Consider the following 17888-nt stretch of genomic DNA (forward strand, 5'->3'; position numbering starts at 1 on the left):
AGTAAGATTTTCCTTAGAAAATTGGTGGACAAATCATTGGTCAAAACATTCTTTCTTGTCATCATTGGGTCAACTTCATTATTTTGAAAGTCCAATTAAATTTTGTCCATGTTTGCTATTTGAATGGAATCTGAGACTTATTAACCTCTTGCTACCCATGTAACACATATGTGGGCGGCAGAGGGTGGACTTTTACCACATCCCGTCCGCCATATAGCAAAATGGTGTGCGCAAAGTGGTTGTTATCTTGAATTGACGTCACATGACATCCAGCAGGATAAGCTGTGATCGCTGGGGCACTCAGTGCTGGCGATTGTTGGTGTGATGTCAGTCTAACACACCGCATCTCCGATCTAGGTAAAGAGCTTCTGATGTAGGCTCTTTATCATGTGATCAGCTGTGTCCAATCACAGTGTAAACAGGAAGATGTTTATCGGCTTTTCCTCCACTTGCACTGACAGACATGAGTAGAGGAGAGCCGATCAGCTGCTCTACTGACGGGGGGTCCTGCGCTGATTATCAGTGAAGCCCCACCAAGGATGCCCACCCATGTCTACCAGGGATGCCAATCAGTGCCCATTAGTAATGCCTGCCAGTGCCTATTCATCAGTACCTATCAGTGTGGCCTATCAGTGCTGCCCTTCAGTGCCACCTATCAATGCCCATCAGTGCTACCGCATCAGTATCACCTCATTAGTGCCACCTTATCAGTGCTTGTCAGTGCAGCCTCATCAGTACCCATCAGTGAAGGAGAAAACTTACTTACTTACAACGTTTTATAACAGAAACAAAGACAAATGTAAAAAAAATACCGTATATACTCGAGTATAGGCCGACCCGAATATAAGCCGAGGCCCCCAATTTACCCCCAAAAAAACTGGCAAACTTATTGACTCGTGTATAAGCCGAGGGTGAGACATGCCTGTCCATCCCTGTGTGTGTGTCCGTCCATCCCTGTGTGTCCGTCCATCCCTGTGTGTCCGTCCATCCCTGTGTGTCCGTCCATCCATCCCTGTGTGTGTGTGTGTCCATCCATCCATCCATCCCTGTGTGTGTGTGTGTGTCCATCCATCCATCCATCCCTGTGTGTGTGTGTGTCCATCCATCCATCCATCCCTGTGTGTGTGTGTCTCCATCCATCCATCCATCCCTGTGTGTGTGTGTCTCCATCCATCCATCCATCCCTGTGTGTGTGTGTGTCTCCATCCATGTGTGTGTGTGTGTGTGTGTGTGTGTGTGTGTGTGTGTGTGTGTGTCCAGCCTACCTGTGTCCCGAGCCTGTGTCCCGAGCCTCCGTCCCGTGCCTTGCCTCCTTGCCTCCGTCCCGTGCCGTGCCTTGCCTCCGTCCCGTGCCGTGCCTTGCCTCCGTCCCGTGTCGTGCCTTGCCTCCGTCCCGTCCCGTGCCGTGCCTTGCCTTGCCTCCGTCCCGTGCCTTGCCAGGATCGCCGCTCTTCGTCGGCGCCTCGGCGGCCATTCTAAAATTCAAAAGCCGCGCCTCCGCCTTCGCCTGTGATAGGCGGAACACTGAATTTCCCAGCAGCCTGTGTTCCGCCTATCACGGACATCGTCTCATCCTCGTCCGTAGTACGAGGATGAGACGATGTCCGTGATAGGCGGAACACAGGCTGCTGGGAAATTCAGTGTTCCGCCTATCACAGGCGAAGGCGGAGGCGCGGCGTTTGAAGGGTAGAATGTCCGCTGTCTGTCTGCTCGACACGCTGATCGAGCAGGCAGACAGCGATGACTCGAGTATAAGCCGAGGGGGGCACTTTCAGCCTCAAAAAAGAGGCTGAAAATCTCGGCTTATACTCGAGTATATACGGTACCAATTTTTTTATTTGTTTAGCGAAAAAATAAAACCCCAGTGGTGATCAAATATCACCAAACGCTCTATTTGTGGGAACAAAATGGTAAAAATGTTGTTTGCGTACAGTGCTGCATGACCACGCAATTGTCATTTAACCACTTCCGGACCGCCGAATGCCGATATACGTCCTTACTTTGATAATGGGTTTACGTTGTAACCCGAGTACCCTCATGTTCGGCTGGCAGTCCGCTACAAGATAAAAGTGGTCTCTGCAGCAGATTCTTAACTTGTAAATACATCTAAAGAAGAGGCCTGGTACTTAAGTGGTTAAAATGCAACACTGTTGAAAGCTGAAAATGTGGTTTTCGGCAGGAAGGTGGGAAAGTGCCCTGTATTGAAGTTGCGCTGGGGACAATTTGTAAAAAAAATACTCGTGGAAAGAAAAAAAATGAATTTCGTAAGTTTCCAAAAAACTGTTATAAAAAAAAATTACAACTTCTTCAAAAAACTCGCTCTGCCTTTTACTAAATACCTCAGACTGTCTACTTTCCAAAAAGGGGTAATTTGGGGGATATTTGTACTGTCCTGGCATTTTACAAGCTTCAATAAATTGGCCATCAGTACATCAGAATTTATATATTTTCAAATATCAAACCTTAGTTTGTAGACACTATAACTTTAATGCAAAACAATAGACACGTATTGGGATTTTTTTTCCCCCCAAAGACATAGAATACATTTTATTGGATATTTTTTCAGAAAGTAGAAAATAGTAGTTTAATTTTTTATTCTCTTAATTTTTATAGCAGAAAAAACAAAAAAACCCAGTGGTGATCAAATACCACCAAAGGAAAGCTCTATTTGTGAGAAAAAAATGATAAAAAATGTAATTTGCATACAGTGTTGCATGACAGCGCAATTGCCAGTTAAAGTAGAGCAGTGGTGAATAGCAAAACGATGCCCTGGTGGTGAAAGGGGTAAAATCTTCCAGAGCTTAAAGCATTTGTTATCCCAATGATTTATATTCCTGATATGTGCCTGCTGTACCATGTACTTGTATGAGAAAGTATTCTGTTTTCTTTAAATAGCTTCCTTTATGTGAAATCTCTGGTGTTCCAGGCCAATCCCTCTGCTTTCCTATTAAAAACTGACCACACTAGTCAGGAGAGCACAACATGGTCAGTTCTCTAGCTATGCTGGGAGCTCAGTGTACTCTTCTCCAATGATCAGACTTGTCCTGCCATCCACGCTGCACAGTGTGCTGCTCTTTCTCCCCCCGCTCTTATGCAGCTGAGAACAGAGGGAATGTGATCATTATTTTTTTTTTTAAGAGAAAAAAGGTATTTATAATGTTGTAGTGTGTGTGTGTGTGTGTGTGTGTGTGTGTGTGTGTGTGTGTGGTTGTGGTTGTGTGTGTTTTTTTTATCTATACAAAAAAATGTTGCCTTTTTTTTTTTTTCTAAACCGAATGGGTTGTTTTACAAGGTGATCGTTTACAATCACTTTAAGTGGTTAAAAAGCAATATATATATATATATTTTTTGTTTACATGTTTTAATTTTTTTAAGTCCAGCCTAGGCTAGAATAATGTATCCCTGCTTCCGCAGCCTCCTGGGATATTTATGACAGGCATCCCAGGAGGCTGCAGGGGCACACAGCGTTTGGTGGGTAGCGTTAGCCCTGCATCATTGGTCCCTCATCATCCCTGATGCCTGAACCTAAAAGACAACTGGTGCTTGATGATATTGCAGAAGATGGTGCTGGAGGACCCAGGCTGTGGCAGCAGATTGGCAGATCACAGCAGGATAATGCTAGATTTGCTGGGCAGGTGAGTATGTGAAGTGTGGGTTTTTTTTTTGGGGGGGGGGGGTCAAGTTACTATATAATAATAACTATATATAATATATCTGGGTAATAGCTGTTGTAGAATAGTTTTTGGACTCCCGCTCTCTAAGAAATGTAAACGGAAGTTAGATTGCATCCCTGTGGCTGTTTGAATGGGGGCTGTTCCAAAATGCACCAATCAAACTGTGATTTTTTATTTTTTTTGTTATTTTTTTTTTCTATAAATGCTGTTTAAACTAGGCATCACCATTGTAAAGTATAGGTCACCCTGCAATACAGTTGTGGCTTGTAAGTGACAATGTCACACCCTAGGTTGGTGCTTTTAAGTGGTTTCCTGTGTAATAACACATTTATTGGTGGCAGACATTGGGTTCATTACCATACAACCATTCAGGTTAAAAAAATAAATAAAAAAATCTGTCTACTGATGAAATCTATTTCTATCTTGTGGCTGTGGGCACAATCAAACTTTTCCTTTAGGCCCCTTTCACACAGGAGTTCCGATCAGGTCTGCCTATTCCTTTTTTATGCGGACCTGACCGGAAAGTCCATTTATCCCTATAGACAGGTAGGTATAAATGCACTTGTGTCTGTTTACACCCACCTACCTCCCGTTTCGATTAGGTCCTCTCACAAAAACCAAAGGATACTCTGTTCCCTTCCGTTTAGGGGCAGTGGATCAGAATTAGGCCCCTTTCACACATGTGGACATTATGTCCGTATTTCATCCATCCGTTTGCGGATGAAATACGGACATGCATGCATTCCTATGGGATAGCGGGTGTCTGCGGATAAACATCCGCAGACACCCGCTATCGTCCGCCTCCGCTATTGTCCGATTCTACAGACGGAGGAAAATCCTATTTTTCTATCCGTCTGCAGAGCGGATCGGATGAACACAGACAGATGGTCCGTGCTCATCCGATCCCCCATAGAGGAGAGCGGAGAGCTGACAGGGCGGTTCCTGCACAGTGTGCTGGGACCGCCCTGTCCGCCGCCGGCTCAGCGGGGACAACGGAGCGATCCCCGCTGAGCAAGCGGATCATCACGGGGCGGATCATTACATATGAAAAGGGCCTTACAGTATAGCACTGATTTTGTCATCAGCAGATGGAATGTTTAGGGCAATGTACATCTAGACATCTATTTTTTATCTAGTATGTTTGTTTATTATTACATATATTAGCATTTGCAATGTTGTCCTCATATTTCCATAGAGACTTGAAATAATCTACTTCCACTGCTTGTGGTTTTTGTGCATGTCATTTTGTTCTTGTCAGCGAGTTTTGTTTGTGTTAAACTAGAACAAAAGTGCTCAATATCGGCTGACAAGAATGCTGACAATAATATGAAACTAGTCATTGTACCGAACTTCTGTGTTTTTTTTTTTTTTTTGTAGTAGTAGTAGTGATAAAGGTTTTTTTTTTTTTTTTTTTTTTTTTATATGTTTTTAAAAAGCATTTTCAGTGCTACTTTTAAATACCATAAAAGTCCAATAGTTCCTTAATTTACAAAAAATTGCTATAGGAAACAATAAATGGGATTTTGATTGTTTGGTCTGCGTGGCACAGGTCACTTGAGTAAGGGTATATTCACATCAGCTGCTGAGTAACAACACAAACCAAACACAAGCAAATGGTGCAAGACATGGAATTGTAGGTCATACATTTATTATAAGTAATCACATCACAACAGAATGGTGTTTAAATGGCAGCGGCACCTTTTAAACAAAACAAATGACTTTATTCAAATCCATGAAATATAAATATATTTTATTTCAACTTAAACCAATTCTAAGTCGCTCAGTCATAGGACTCGAACTATAAATACATCAGTTCACAAAGAAAGTCCCCCCCCCTTGATTCAAGGGGGGCATAACCACATAATGGTGCCAGCGACAAGGATGGGAGGGAAGGGGCACTCAAGCTCTAAGTTGCCTCAGGGCAAATGTGTGCGGGTCTAACCTGCAGGAGCTTATATAGCCTCCTAGTCTGAGGCAAAAACGTTTTCCCGCTCCCTGCCTCGTGACCAACCCGCTCTCCTTCTTTTCTTTTTTTTTTTTTTTTTTTTTGATGACTACAATTCCATGATGCGGGCGCCTTATTGTGCCCACTGTTCAGGAGCTTCATAGTTATTAACCAGTGAACAAGGAAGAGGGGGGAAAGGCAGAGAAAATAAGCTATAAATCTATAGGTTCCTTGGTAACCCCAGAAAGTCCATGTAAATAAGTCAATAAAGTCTGTATTCTGCTCCACACAACACCAGCGGTTGCTCCTCCATAAGAGTGAAGTGACCTCTGAGAAAATAAAATTGAACAGCAGAGAGCGCCAGACTAAGTACAGTAGAATGAGCACAGTTTTTATTAAATACAATTGGCAACTCGGCTCTAAGAACAAAGCATTTCTCCATGATTTAAAACACTGCTTTCAATGGACCATGGCACTGCAAGGTGGATGGTCAGGATGCTGCTGTGGCCACCAGCAGGATCAGATACCACTGGTGGATGAGCCAGGTAATGCCAAGCGCCAGGCTGGTACACACAGGGACACTAGATTGGAAGTGATGTCACTGTGGAGAAACAGGAAGCAGAGGGGCGTGGTCATGCAATTTAAAGTCCTGTGGCTTCTTCCTCTGATCCTGCAGGTGGCCACAGCAGCATCTTTACTATCCACCTTTCGGACCCATTTAGAGCAGGGTTTTCAATCCTGGAGACATGCTTTGTTCTTACAGCTAATCGTAAGTTGACAATTGTCATTTAATAAAAACTGTACTCGTACTACTGTACTTAGTCTGGCGCTCTTTGCTGTTCCATTTTGTTTGCGTTTAGAACTAGGGCTGCAACTAACACGAATTTTCATATTCGATTCATTGGCCGATTATTGTTTCGATTAATCAGTTAATAACCTTAAAAATTGAGTTTAATATGTAAATTTAAAAAAAAAGGCAATTTATTCTTAAATATCTCTATGCAGTGGTAAATATAAATAACCAACTATATGGTTAGGGAGCAAAATCTCTAATCCACTGAGCATAACAGACAGAAGAGATATACTGTATATACTTTTAGAGACTGAAGCTGGTAAATATCAGACTCCAATATCATTATTTTTTCATTTATTTTTTTTGTTTATTTAAAGAAAAAAAAAAGTGTTTTGCAGATTTTCAAACAGAACTAGCGCTGAAACTGTCGCTGTCCACAATTTTCATTATTGATTAGTTGGTCTGCACTTTTCTCCCTATCTGTCCGTTAAAATCCTCCTGTGTTCAAGGCGCCACCATATGTGACCAGGCACTTCTTCGCCACACGTCCGCGCCTCTCCTCCTTGCTGACGTCAGCTCCCCACTGATCTTCTCAGCCCCACCCACTGTTGCCTCAAAGGGAACAGAGAGGCGAGGAGCAGCAGTAAGGAGAGCTGAGCTGCACACTGTGTGTGAAACATAGCAGCTAATGCCTAGTAATAACACAGTAAAAACTCAGTACGTTATTTTTATGACAAGTGCCCCATGAATGATCCTCCTAAGTAACTCCTAAGTATTCCTGGGGGGGAATCATTGGTGTTCCGGGTATGGGTGGAATAGTGCCCCATCATTGGTCTTCCTGGGGGGGGGGATAGTGCCCCATTGGTGTTCCTGGGAGGGGGGAATGGTGCCCCATCATTGGTGTTCCTAGGAGGGGGAGGGGATTAGTGCCCAATCATTGGTGTTCCCGGGAGGAATAGTGCCCCATCATTGGTGTTCCCGGGAGGAATAGTGCCCCATCATTGGTGTTCCCAGGAGGAATAGTGCCCCATCATTGGTGTTCCCGGGAGGAATAGTGCCCCATCATTGGCCTATCCTGAGAGGGGGGAGGGGAATAGGGCCCCATCATTGGTGTTCCCGGGAGGAATAGTACCCCATCATTGGTGTTTTATTCTGCAGTTTGAGTGTAACACTCAGTTTTTTTCATTATTACTTTAAAATAAACCGAAAAATGGCATATTACGTTTTTTTTTTTTTGTTTTTGTTTTTTTATGATTTTATTTGATCGAAAAAATAATTGGCCGTTTAATCGATTATGAAAATAATTGTTATTTGCAGCCCTAAACAGAACTGTAATCTATTCTATGCTGGCCATACAAAAGGAAAAAAATGTCTTCCTTCAAAAAAAAAAAAAAATTTAATTTTAAGAACGTTTGTTCAATTTCTAATCATTAGTGGGGTAAAATCGACATTCGTTTTCAACCACAGTGATGGGAAAATTTAGAAATAATAGAAAACTTCTTGATCAAAGGAATTTTTAGACTGTGTATATGGTTTTTGTTTAAAAATTACATTAATTTTAAAACAGAATGTTAAAAGCAAGTGAATTTTTCAAACAACATTCTTTCATTCAGCGAATCTACAAAGATTTTTCTTATGAATATTCTTGTCAGAAAATTGATCCATGTGGCCAGCATAAGGCTCGGTACACACCTATGCAGTTTGCTTTTATCTCTTTCTGCAGTGCTTTTTGCAGGGCGTTTTGATTTTTGCGTGATTTTGCTGCGAATTGCGTGTTTGCATTTTTTATGCTTTTTTTTTTGGCTAATTTGTTGTTGGGCAGATAATAAAAAAAAACAAATTGCTGCAAAAATACACTACATGCTTTTCTGCAGCCTCTCCATTAGGCTGGATTCACATCTATGCAGTTTTTGTGCTTTTTGCATTTTGCAGATTTGCACTAGAATTCATTTAACATGGTTTCCTATGGAACACGTTCTGTAGTGAAAATCTGCGAAATGCAAAAAACACTAAAACTGCATAGGTGGGAATCCAGCCTAAAAGTATATTGAACCAAAAAAGCACCATTTTGCTTTGAAAAAAGTCCTTGACCCTTTCAAAATACGCAGTGGTTAAAAAAAAAAGTACAGATGTGAACGTTCCCCATAGGAAACCATGTTACCGTATATACTCGAGTATAGGCCGACCCGAATATAAGCCGAGGCCCCCAATTTACCCCCAAAAAACTGGAAAACTTATTGACTCGTGTATAAGCCGAGGGTGAGACATGGCTGTCCATCCCTGTGTGTGTGTCCGTCCATCCCTGTGTGTCCATCCATCCCTGTGTGTGTATCCATCCATCCATCCATCCATCCCTGTGTGTGTGTGTGTGTGTGTATTCATCCATCCATCCATCCATCCCTGTGTGTGTGTGTGTGTATCCATCCATCCATCCATCCCTGTGTGTGTGTGTGTGTATCCATCCATCCATCCATCCCTGTGTGTGTGTGTGTGTGTGTGTGTGTGTGTCCGTGCAGCCTTGTGTGTGTGTGTGTGTGTGTGTGTGTGTGTGTGTGTGTGTGTGTGTGTCCGTGCAGCCTTGTGTGTGTGTCCAGCCTACCTGTGTCCCAAGCCTCCGTCCCGAGCCGCCGTCGTCCCGAGCCTCCTCCGACCCGTGCCGTGCCTCCTCCGTCCCGTGCCTCCTCCGTCCCGTGCCGTGCCTCCTCCGTCCCGTGCCTCCTCCGTCCCGTGCCGTGCCTCCTCCTTCCCGTGCCTCCTCCGTCCCGTGCCGTGCCTCCTCCGTCCCGTGCCTCCTCCGTCCCGTGCCGTGCCGATGGATCGCCGCTCTTCTCGGCGGCCATTCTACAATTCAAAATTCCGCCTCCGCCTGTGATAGGCGGAACACTCAATTTCCCAGCAGCCTGTGTTCCGCCTATCACGGACATCCTCTCATACTCGTCCGTAGTATGAGAATGAGCGGATGTCCGTGATAGGTGGAACACTGACTGCTGGGAAATTCAGTGTTCCGCCTATCACAGGCGGAGGCGGAGAAGGAGGCGCGGCTTTTAAATTTTAATGTCCGCCGTCTGTCTGCTCGATACGCTGATCGAGCAGTCAGACAGCGGTGACTCGAGTATAAGCCGAGGGGGCACTTTCAGCCTCAAAAAAGAGGCTGAAAATCTCGGCTTATACTCGAGTATATACGGTAAATGAACTGTAGTGTGTTTCTGCAAAAAGCACCAAAAAACACATAGGTGTGAACCAGGCCTAAGACGTTTAGTAAAAAAACTAAAATTAACCCTTTATAGTACAAAAAGAGCAAATCGCTACTGTAAGGGGTTAATAATTTTTTTTACTGTGGAACAGTGAAAGTAATATTTACAGTAGAGATTATTTGCTCTTTTTATACTATAAAGGGCTCATTTTATTTTATTTTTTAACCCCATTAGGTTACTGGCTGATTAATCGATTATGAAAATAGTAATTGATTAATTTTATAATCGATTAGTTGTCGATTAATCGATTCATTGTTTCAGCCCTAGTTAGAACACAGTGGTTAGTGTGCAGTGCCCAGCTGGATCAGCAATGTTGCGCTGCGCTAATTTTGGCGCATCACGCTGTACCTTTTTTTTAAAAACAAACTTCATTTAGATGTCGCACAGACGTAAAGTTAAATTGTTGACTGTTTGGTGTGCAGCAGGGGATTTCCTCACTGCGCTGCTATGAGAAATAAGGACTGTGCACAGTTTTCTTTTTTTTTTTTTACCCCACACTGCCCGCATACCACTGCAACGGAGTGGTGGGTAGATAGGGAGGCAAGACATTTTGCCTTGTCATACAGTAGGACTGCATTGGAATAATCACTCAATGCAGTCTCACTGCATGTGGTGTAAACGTACCCTCAATGTTTTTGATGGTGGGGCATTAGAGCGATCTCAAACTTAACTCCTCACTAAGGCCCGGTATGTGTACAGCCAATGGTCACAAGCTCTGGCCTGTGTATTCTGACAGGGGACTAGAGGGTCCCAGAATTTAATTCATTTTTAATAATTAAGGCAAACTCCTCCATCAATCTATGCCTCCATGCTTTAGTTTGCTGGAAAAAAAACCCTTCCCTAGCATTTCTGACCATGGCCATCTTGAATAAGGGCATATGATTCATTCATTTACTTCCTGGAATCCATCTGCACTTAGCTAAGTCAGGCATGCAGGAGAGTGTGCTTAGCTGAGAAACCCCATTTCCTGAAGACTCCTGGGATGTGTGACATCATTTGACAAGGCCTCTGGAAACTAGGAAGTGATTGAAGAAATGTTAAAAGTTTTAAACAAGTAAATATGATATACCTTCCTATCTATTTACAAATTCTAGCAGCATAAGGAGATATATATCTTTTTATCTATCAATATATACATACATACATACATACCGTACATTTTTTTTATTTTGCCTGCTTTTGTTGATGAGGGGATCATTCAATCAAACTAAACGTGTATACCCAACAATTATGTTAAGTTCTATTTACAAATGGCTAGTGCATGGATGTGTCTGTGTACACTTATTATTGGACTGGTATTTTACGGCAGTTAATAAATACATTATGTGTGCCTCTAAATATTTAATATAATTTATGCATATTATCTGCAAACTTTATGACCAATTCGATTTTTTTGCCCTACACACAAGTTGGGATTTAAAATTATAAAATGTAACCTTCATTCAGTAAAATTTTTCTGGGCACTGCAGCACTACATGTTCTGTTTGGTTGCAAGAATAATTGTCAGCTTTCCGCTGTGGTCCCAGAAACTAGCGCATTGCTGTCTGAAATTCTGGTGTTTTGGGGTTTGCTCACATTTGAACTATACCACCAACATTTATTCAAATGTTTCAAATTGTTGTTTTTGTTATGGTAGTAACACAGAAGAACAGATTGGCTTATAGTTTTGTTGTTTTTGTTAAATTTTGTGCTTTTTAATTTTAGATTTTGCAACATGGAAAACTCTCTACGATATGTTTTGTTGGTCACTTGCAGCCTGTGTGCTATACATAGCAGCTTTATGGATAACTCCTTGTCTACAAGGTAAGTAAGATCAGATAAACCTTTATGTCAAAAAAAAAAATGTAATGTGTTTGCAGTAATTATAATGCAGCATTTTCACAATATTAACGTGAACATCATAAAAAAAAATTTGTGCAAAACTAATAGGTCCAAGTTACTCCAACTTGTCCAAATTAGCTTCAACTATGGCTAGGCTATACACTCTTGCCTCATATATTTATAATATTGTAGATGTCAGATATGAATATGAGGATTGGTAGCAAAGATCTGCTGGTCCTTGTGAAATCTGCTCCTTAGACGTTATTCCTTCATCTGTGCCCTGGCTGGTAAAGGGGGAGAAGAAGTATCTTGATGCGGGCCCAGGCTAATACATGCGGAGTGCAATATAAGCCTTCTAATTGTCAGTGATGGGCTTACACATAAAGATCACTGCTGCATGGTGTTGAAGCACACGTGTGATATACTTGGACTACTATACTTAGATCAGGGGTAGGCAGCCTTTTGAGAGGTGGAGAGCTACCTGAACAACATGAAAGGGATCAAAGTTCACCAGGGTTTGTCGCCATTATTTGCTTATAGAAATTAATTAGTAAGGCCTAACTAGGCCTAGGACCAGGAGAGCACACAGGGGGCTCGGTAGCTAAAAGAAAAGGAACGAGGACAGGCGGGGTGGGGACGGCATTTACAGATACTGATCTCCTTTCCTCCTACAGCCGCTGAATGCCAGTTGGAGGGAGAGAAAGAGAGGCCTCTTTCAGCGGCTGCAGGAGGAAAGGGGATCAGTACTAGTAGGCGTTGCCCCTGCCACCCCTCCTGTCTGAGTTCTGGGTCAGCATGGAAGGATCAATGTCTACCCGTCACCTACAGGTAGTTTGCGATCGATGGGTTGCCGACCCCGAGTTAGAGAAACTTTGACATTTATTTATTTTGCACAAATTTTTATGTTTATGCTGATATTGTGGAAGAGCTGCATTCTATTTACTGCTGATATTTGGTGGATTTATACTGTATATCAGTCCTGAATCTAGTTTGTTTAGATTTTGACTCCGTGGACTTTGTTGTTTTTAAAATGTAACTAATTGATTAATTGAATCACATCTTTTGACTTCTTTTTTTTTTGCATTATTTACTTTATAGTAATATTTCATGTGCCATTTACACTTTAATGTGCTTCCTCTTTTTGTTGTATTACATGTAGAATATGTTAGAGACTAGCTGTTAGTGGCACAACAGGTTAGCTACTACTATGACTTTACTTGGCAGCTGTTGAGGATCAGCCAACAGAGTGCATTATTTTCAAGGATTTGGACAATTTGTTTAAAGAAAAAAAAAGACAGGAGAATATACACTCATTGGCCACTTTATTAGGCACACCTTGATTTTACCCCCTTTTGCCTTCAGAACTGCCTTAATTCTTCGTTCCTCATTTCTTTGTGGCATAGATTTTACAAGGTGTTGGAAACATTCCTCAGAGATTTTGATCCATATTGACATGATAGCATCTCACAGTTGCTGCAGATTTGTCGGCTGCACATCCATGATACGAATCTCCCTTTCCACCACATCTTAAAGGTTCTCTATTGGATTGAGATCTGGTGACTGTGGAGGCCATTGGAGTACAGTGACCTAATTGTCATGTTCAACCTGTTTAAGATGATTTGAGCTTTGTGACATGGTGCATTATCTTGCTGGAAGTAGCCTTTAGAAAATGGGTACACTGTAGCCATAAAGGGATGGACATAGTCAGCAACAATACTCAGGTAGGCCATGATGTTTAAATAATGCTCAATTGGTACTAAGGGCCTAAAATGGGCCAAGAAAATTTCCCCAACACCAATAGACCTTCATCCCCTCCCCGAACCATTGATACAAGGCAGGATGGATGCTTTCATGTTGTTTACGTCATATTCTGACCCTACTATCTGAATATTGCGGCTGAAATTGAGACTCATCAGACCAAACAACCTCAATCTTCTATTCAATTTTGGTGCTCCTGTGTGAATTGTAGCCTCCGTTTCCTGTTCTTAAGTAGCACCCAGTCTGGTCTTCTGCTGATGTATAGTGCCTTGCAAAAGTATTCACCCCCTTGGCTTTTACCCATTTTGTTACATTACAGCCATTTTTTTAATTTTTTTTTTTTTTTTAATCTGAATTATATGTGATGGATCAGAACACAATAGTCTAGTCTAAGTTGTTGAAGTAAAATTAGAAAAATAATATACACACATAACTATTTTTCAGAAATAAAAAACTGATAATTGGCATGTGCGTATATATCCACTACAATACAGGGCACTTTCGCCCCCTTCCTTCCCAGTCCAATTTTCAGCTTTCATCGCTCTCGCACTTTCAATGACAATTGCGCGGTCATGCTACACTGTACCCAAATGAAATTTTTATCTTTTGTTCACACAAATAGAGCTTTATTTTGGTGGTATTTATTCACTACTCCATTTTTTATTTTTTGCAATTATAAGCGCAAAAAAAGCGGAAATTTGGGAAAAAATGTTGTCATAAATTTAAGCCAAAATTTATTCTGCTACATGTTTTTGGTAAAAAAAAATCCGTTAAGTGTATAATAATTGGTTTGTGTGATCACGGACATATGTACGCAAATGATCATGTACATATGTGTGCAGATAATCATTGGAACATGTGATTTTAGTGGGACATATGTGGGGAACATGTGTTTTTTTTTTTATTTGGGGACATGTCTTTTTATTATTTGGGGACATGTGTGGTGACGTGTATTGTGGTGACATGTGTGGTTTACACTGTAGGTTTATACTAGACTAGTGATCAGTGAGTAAAAACAGCTCATACTCACTGATCACCAGCCGGCTGCAGCGATCTGCTCTCCTCTCCTCAGCGACGACTTCCGTGTGAGGAGAGGAGAGCCGATTGCCTAGCAACCGGCTGTTTGTTTACATCACATGACGGCCGTGATTGGACACGGCCGTCAAGTGATCAGGAGGGCCAATCACAGAGCCCTCCTGCCGATCTGAGATGTGCCGTGTCCGGGTGACTCGAGCGCATCGGGATCGTGCCGCTGCATGGGCACGCGCGTGCGCGCGATCCCCCTCCTTCTGAAGGACGTTCCTGAACGTCCAGTCAGAAGGAGGCGGCTCCCACCCGGCCGTATATATACATTGGCCGGGTGGGAAATGGATATTCACCCCCTTTGTTATGAAGCCCATAAAAGGCTCTGGTACAACTAATTACCTTCAGAAGTCACATAATTAGTGAAATGATGTCCACCTGTGTGCAATCTACGTGTCACATGATCGATTTGTCATTACTTAAACACACCTTTTTAAAAGGCCCCAGAGGCTGCAACACCTAAGCAAGAGGCACCACTAACCAAACACTGCCATGAAGACTAAGGAACTCTCCAAACAAATAAGGAACAATGTTACTGAGAAGTACAAGTCAGGTTTAGCTTATAAAGAAATATCCAAATCTTTGATGATCCCTAGGAGCACCATCAAATCTATTATAACAAAATTGAAAGAACAGGGCACAACAGCAAACCTGCCAGGAGACGGCCGCACACCAAAATTCAGGGACCGGGCAAGGAGGACATTAATCAGAGAGGCAGCACAGAGACCTAAGATAACCCTGGAGGAGCTGCAGAGTTCCACAGCAGAGACTGGAGTATCTGTACATTGGACGACAATAAGCTGTACGCTCCATAGAGTTGGGCTTTATGGCAGAGTGTCCAATAGAAAGCCATTACTTTCAGCAAAAAACAAAATGGTATGTTTTGACTTTGAGAAAAGGCATGTGGGAGACTCCCAAAATGTATGGAGGAAGGTGCTCTGGTCTGATGAGACTAAAATTTTAACCTTTTGACCATAAAAGAAAACCCAACACATCACATCAGCCAAAGAACACCATCCCCACAGTAAAACGTGGTGGCAGCATCATGCTGTGGGGATGTTTTTCAGCAGTTGGGACTGGGAAACTAGTTGAGAAAAAGATGGATGGTGCTAAATACAGAGATATTCTTGAGCAAAACCTGTACCACTCTGTGTGTGATTTGAGGCTAGGATGGAGGTTCACCTTCCAGTAGGACAATGACCCCAAACACACTGCTAAAGTTACACTTGAGTGGTTTAAGGGGAAACATGTCAATGTGTTGGAATGGCCTAGTCAAAGCCCAGACATTAATCAAATAGAAAATCGGTGGTAAGACTTAAAGATTGCTGTTCACAAGTGCAAACCATCCAACTTGAAGGACCTGGAGCAGTTTTGCAAGGAGGAATGGGCAAAAATCACAATGGTTTAGATGTGGCAAACTCATAGAGACTCAGCCAAAGCGGCAAAAGGTGCCTCTACAAAGTATTGTCTTTAGGGGGTAAATAGTTATGCACATTGACTTTTTCTGTTATTTTTTCCTATTTGTTGTATGCGTCACAATAAAAAAAAAAAAAAAAATCTTCAAAGTTGTGGGCATGTTATGTAAATTAAATTATACAAATCCTCAAACAATCCGTGTTAATTCCAGGTTGTGAGGCAACAAAACACGAAAAATGGCAAGGGGGTGAATACCTTTGCAAGGCACTGTAGCCCATCTGCTTCAAGGTTCGATGTTCAGAGATGGTATTCTGCATATCTTGGTTGTAAATGGCAGAGTGATTTAAAACTGCTTCCTTACATATTAGGAGACACACACACACACCTTTTTTACTTACCTTTTCAGTTTGCCGCTGTTGCTCCTTATGACATTCACACACTAAAATACCCAATGTACCCAGAAGCACAGGGTACTTTCGCCAGCTGAACCAACAGAAGGAGGACCACTGGCAAAGGGGGGGTGGGGCAGGGGTAGAGCTATTTGCAGACATACTGTCTCTGTCTGTTTCTGAGTGATCTGAAGATACGCTGCATAATCCATGAAATGCAAAGTATTTTTTACATATTATTTTACAATTAATAATAAACAATATTTTTGTAGGAATACTCCAGAATGGAAAAAACTTATTTTGACTCATCATTGGCCAGTTACAGTGTGCAAGGTAAGCGGACTTATCTAGCAACCTACTAATGTGACTACTGTATTTAAACTTGTTTTGCATATTGTATATTTTCATTTTTAGCAAATACAATAATACCTGTTAATCTTGCCAGAAATGCATTGTCACTTATTGTGAGATTGCCTGGAAGCAAAAACAATGTTCTATTTATCTCAAAACCCCCATGTAAACATGTTTGCAGTCCTGCCTGAATGGCAACCATGGCTCCCTCTGTAAATGCAAAAAGGGCCCTTTCACATTAGTGTCTGCTGGAGTGCAGTATATTACAAGGTATCAGTGTTTACATGTGCAATTCGCGTCAGAGCCGCTGCGGAGAGATGTGTGAACCAGCTCCATAGGGAGCCGGTCACAATCTCCTGCTATGCGAATTGGATGCGGAGAAATCCACATTCAATTCGCATAAGTGTGAACCCAGCCTCAAAGTTAACCACATGCATTGATGTGTGTTGCGCTGCATAAAATCACACACCAATGCACATATATATGGTATGAATAGGGCAAATGGAGAACAATTAACTTTCTATGTGCTCTTGCAATAATCAGTGCAGATCAACACAGCTCAATCCACCTGGTATTAACGCGCCCTGAAGGATTAAGCGTACCGACTTTAGTACATGAAATGTGTTTATTATCAGTATTACTAAATTATTAAAAAAGAAAGAAGCCTGAAAAAAGTAAAACAAATGCAATCACTTCCTCTAAAAACTTATAAGCTGCCAATGTATAACCATTTTGTGTTTGGATTTAGATACTTAAAAAAGAAAAAAAAGAGAGAACTTTTTTCCTTTAGTCTACTGTTCCATGTAACTATTTTAGGGAAAAAATTAAAGAAAAGTGTGATTAGCCACATATAGAAAAACTGAAGGAAATAACACAATATTCTTATTAGTCTCCCTAGTAACAAGGGGGTCTTAATGCTATGGGTGATCGCAGAAAAATAAGCAGGGCAGGATGTTATTTTTGCCTTTTAAAGTGGATGTAAACCCTCACATATACCCACTGAATTGAACAGCCTCAGATGATGCACAGTGATGAAACAAATCGCCCTATATACGTTTTTACATGTATACAGGGAGTCCCCCAGTTACGAACCTCCGACTTGCGAACAACTCCTACTTACGAACGGCAAGCGGCGCCGGCGGGCACATCGGAAAACGACGTTCTGCGCATGCGTGTCCGAATTACGAACAAAACCGACTTAAGAACAAACAGGAAGTCCCTAACCTGTCCGTAACTCGGAGACTGCCTGTATCTGCTGTCTTCAGCTTTATATACTGTTTGGAAAGTGCACGTCTTTTTAGAATTTTCACCTTTTCAGATTCACCTGTGGGTGTGGATTCTTGGCATACACCGTGAGACAGCTGATTGGAGGAAAGGCACACACCCCCCATCCCCCCCCCCCCC

General features: G+C 42.1%; 1 protein-coding gene across 2 annotated transcripts in view; it reads left to right on the forward strand.

Moving 5' to 3' along the window:
- The window catches only part of RNASET2 (ribonuclease T2), a 108532-nt gene that overhangs the window by 8377 nt on the left and 82267 nt on the right, over nucleotides 1-17888 (forward strand). For both annotated transcript variants that reach the window (XM_077486628.1, XM_077486626.1), the window contains 2 exons: nucleotides 11371-11469; nucleotides 16406-16466. In XM_077486628.1, coding sequence (XP_077342754.1) covers nucleotides 11381-11469; nucleotides 16406-16466 — 150 coding nt within the window. In that variant the 5' untranslated portion in view covers nucleotides 11371-11380. The remainder of the gene's footprint in view (nucleotides 1-11370; nucleotides 11470-16405; nucleotides 16467-17888) is intronic.

Source organism: Lithobates pipiens, unplaced genomic scaffold (assembly GCF_037356315.1).
Source record: "Lithobates pipiens isolate NorthernLeopardFrog02 unplaced genomic scaffold, aLitPip1_a1.2 Scaffold_18, whole genome shotgun sequence".
NCBI lineage: Eukaryota > Metazoa > Chordata > Amphibia > Anura > Ranidae > Lithobates > Lithobates pipiens.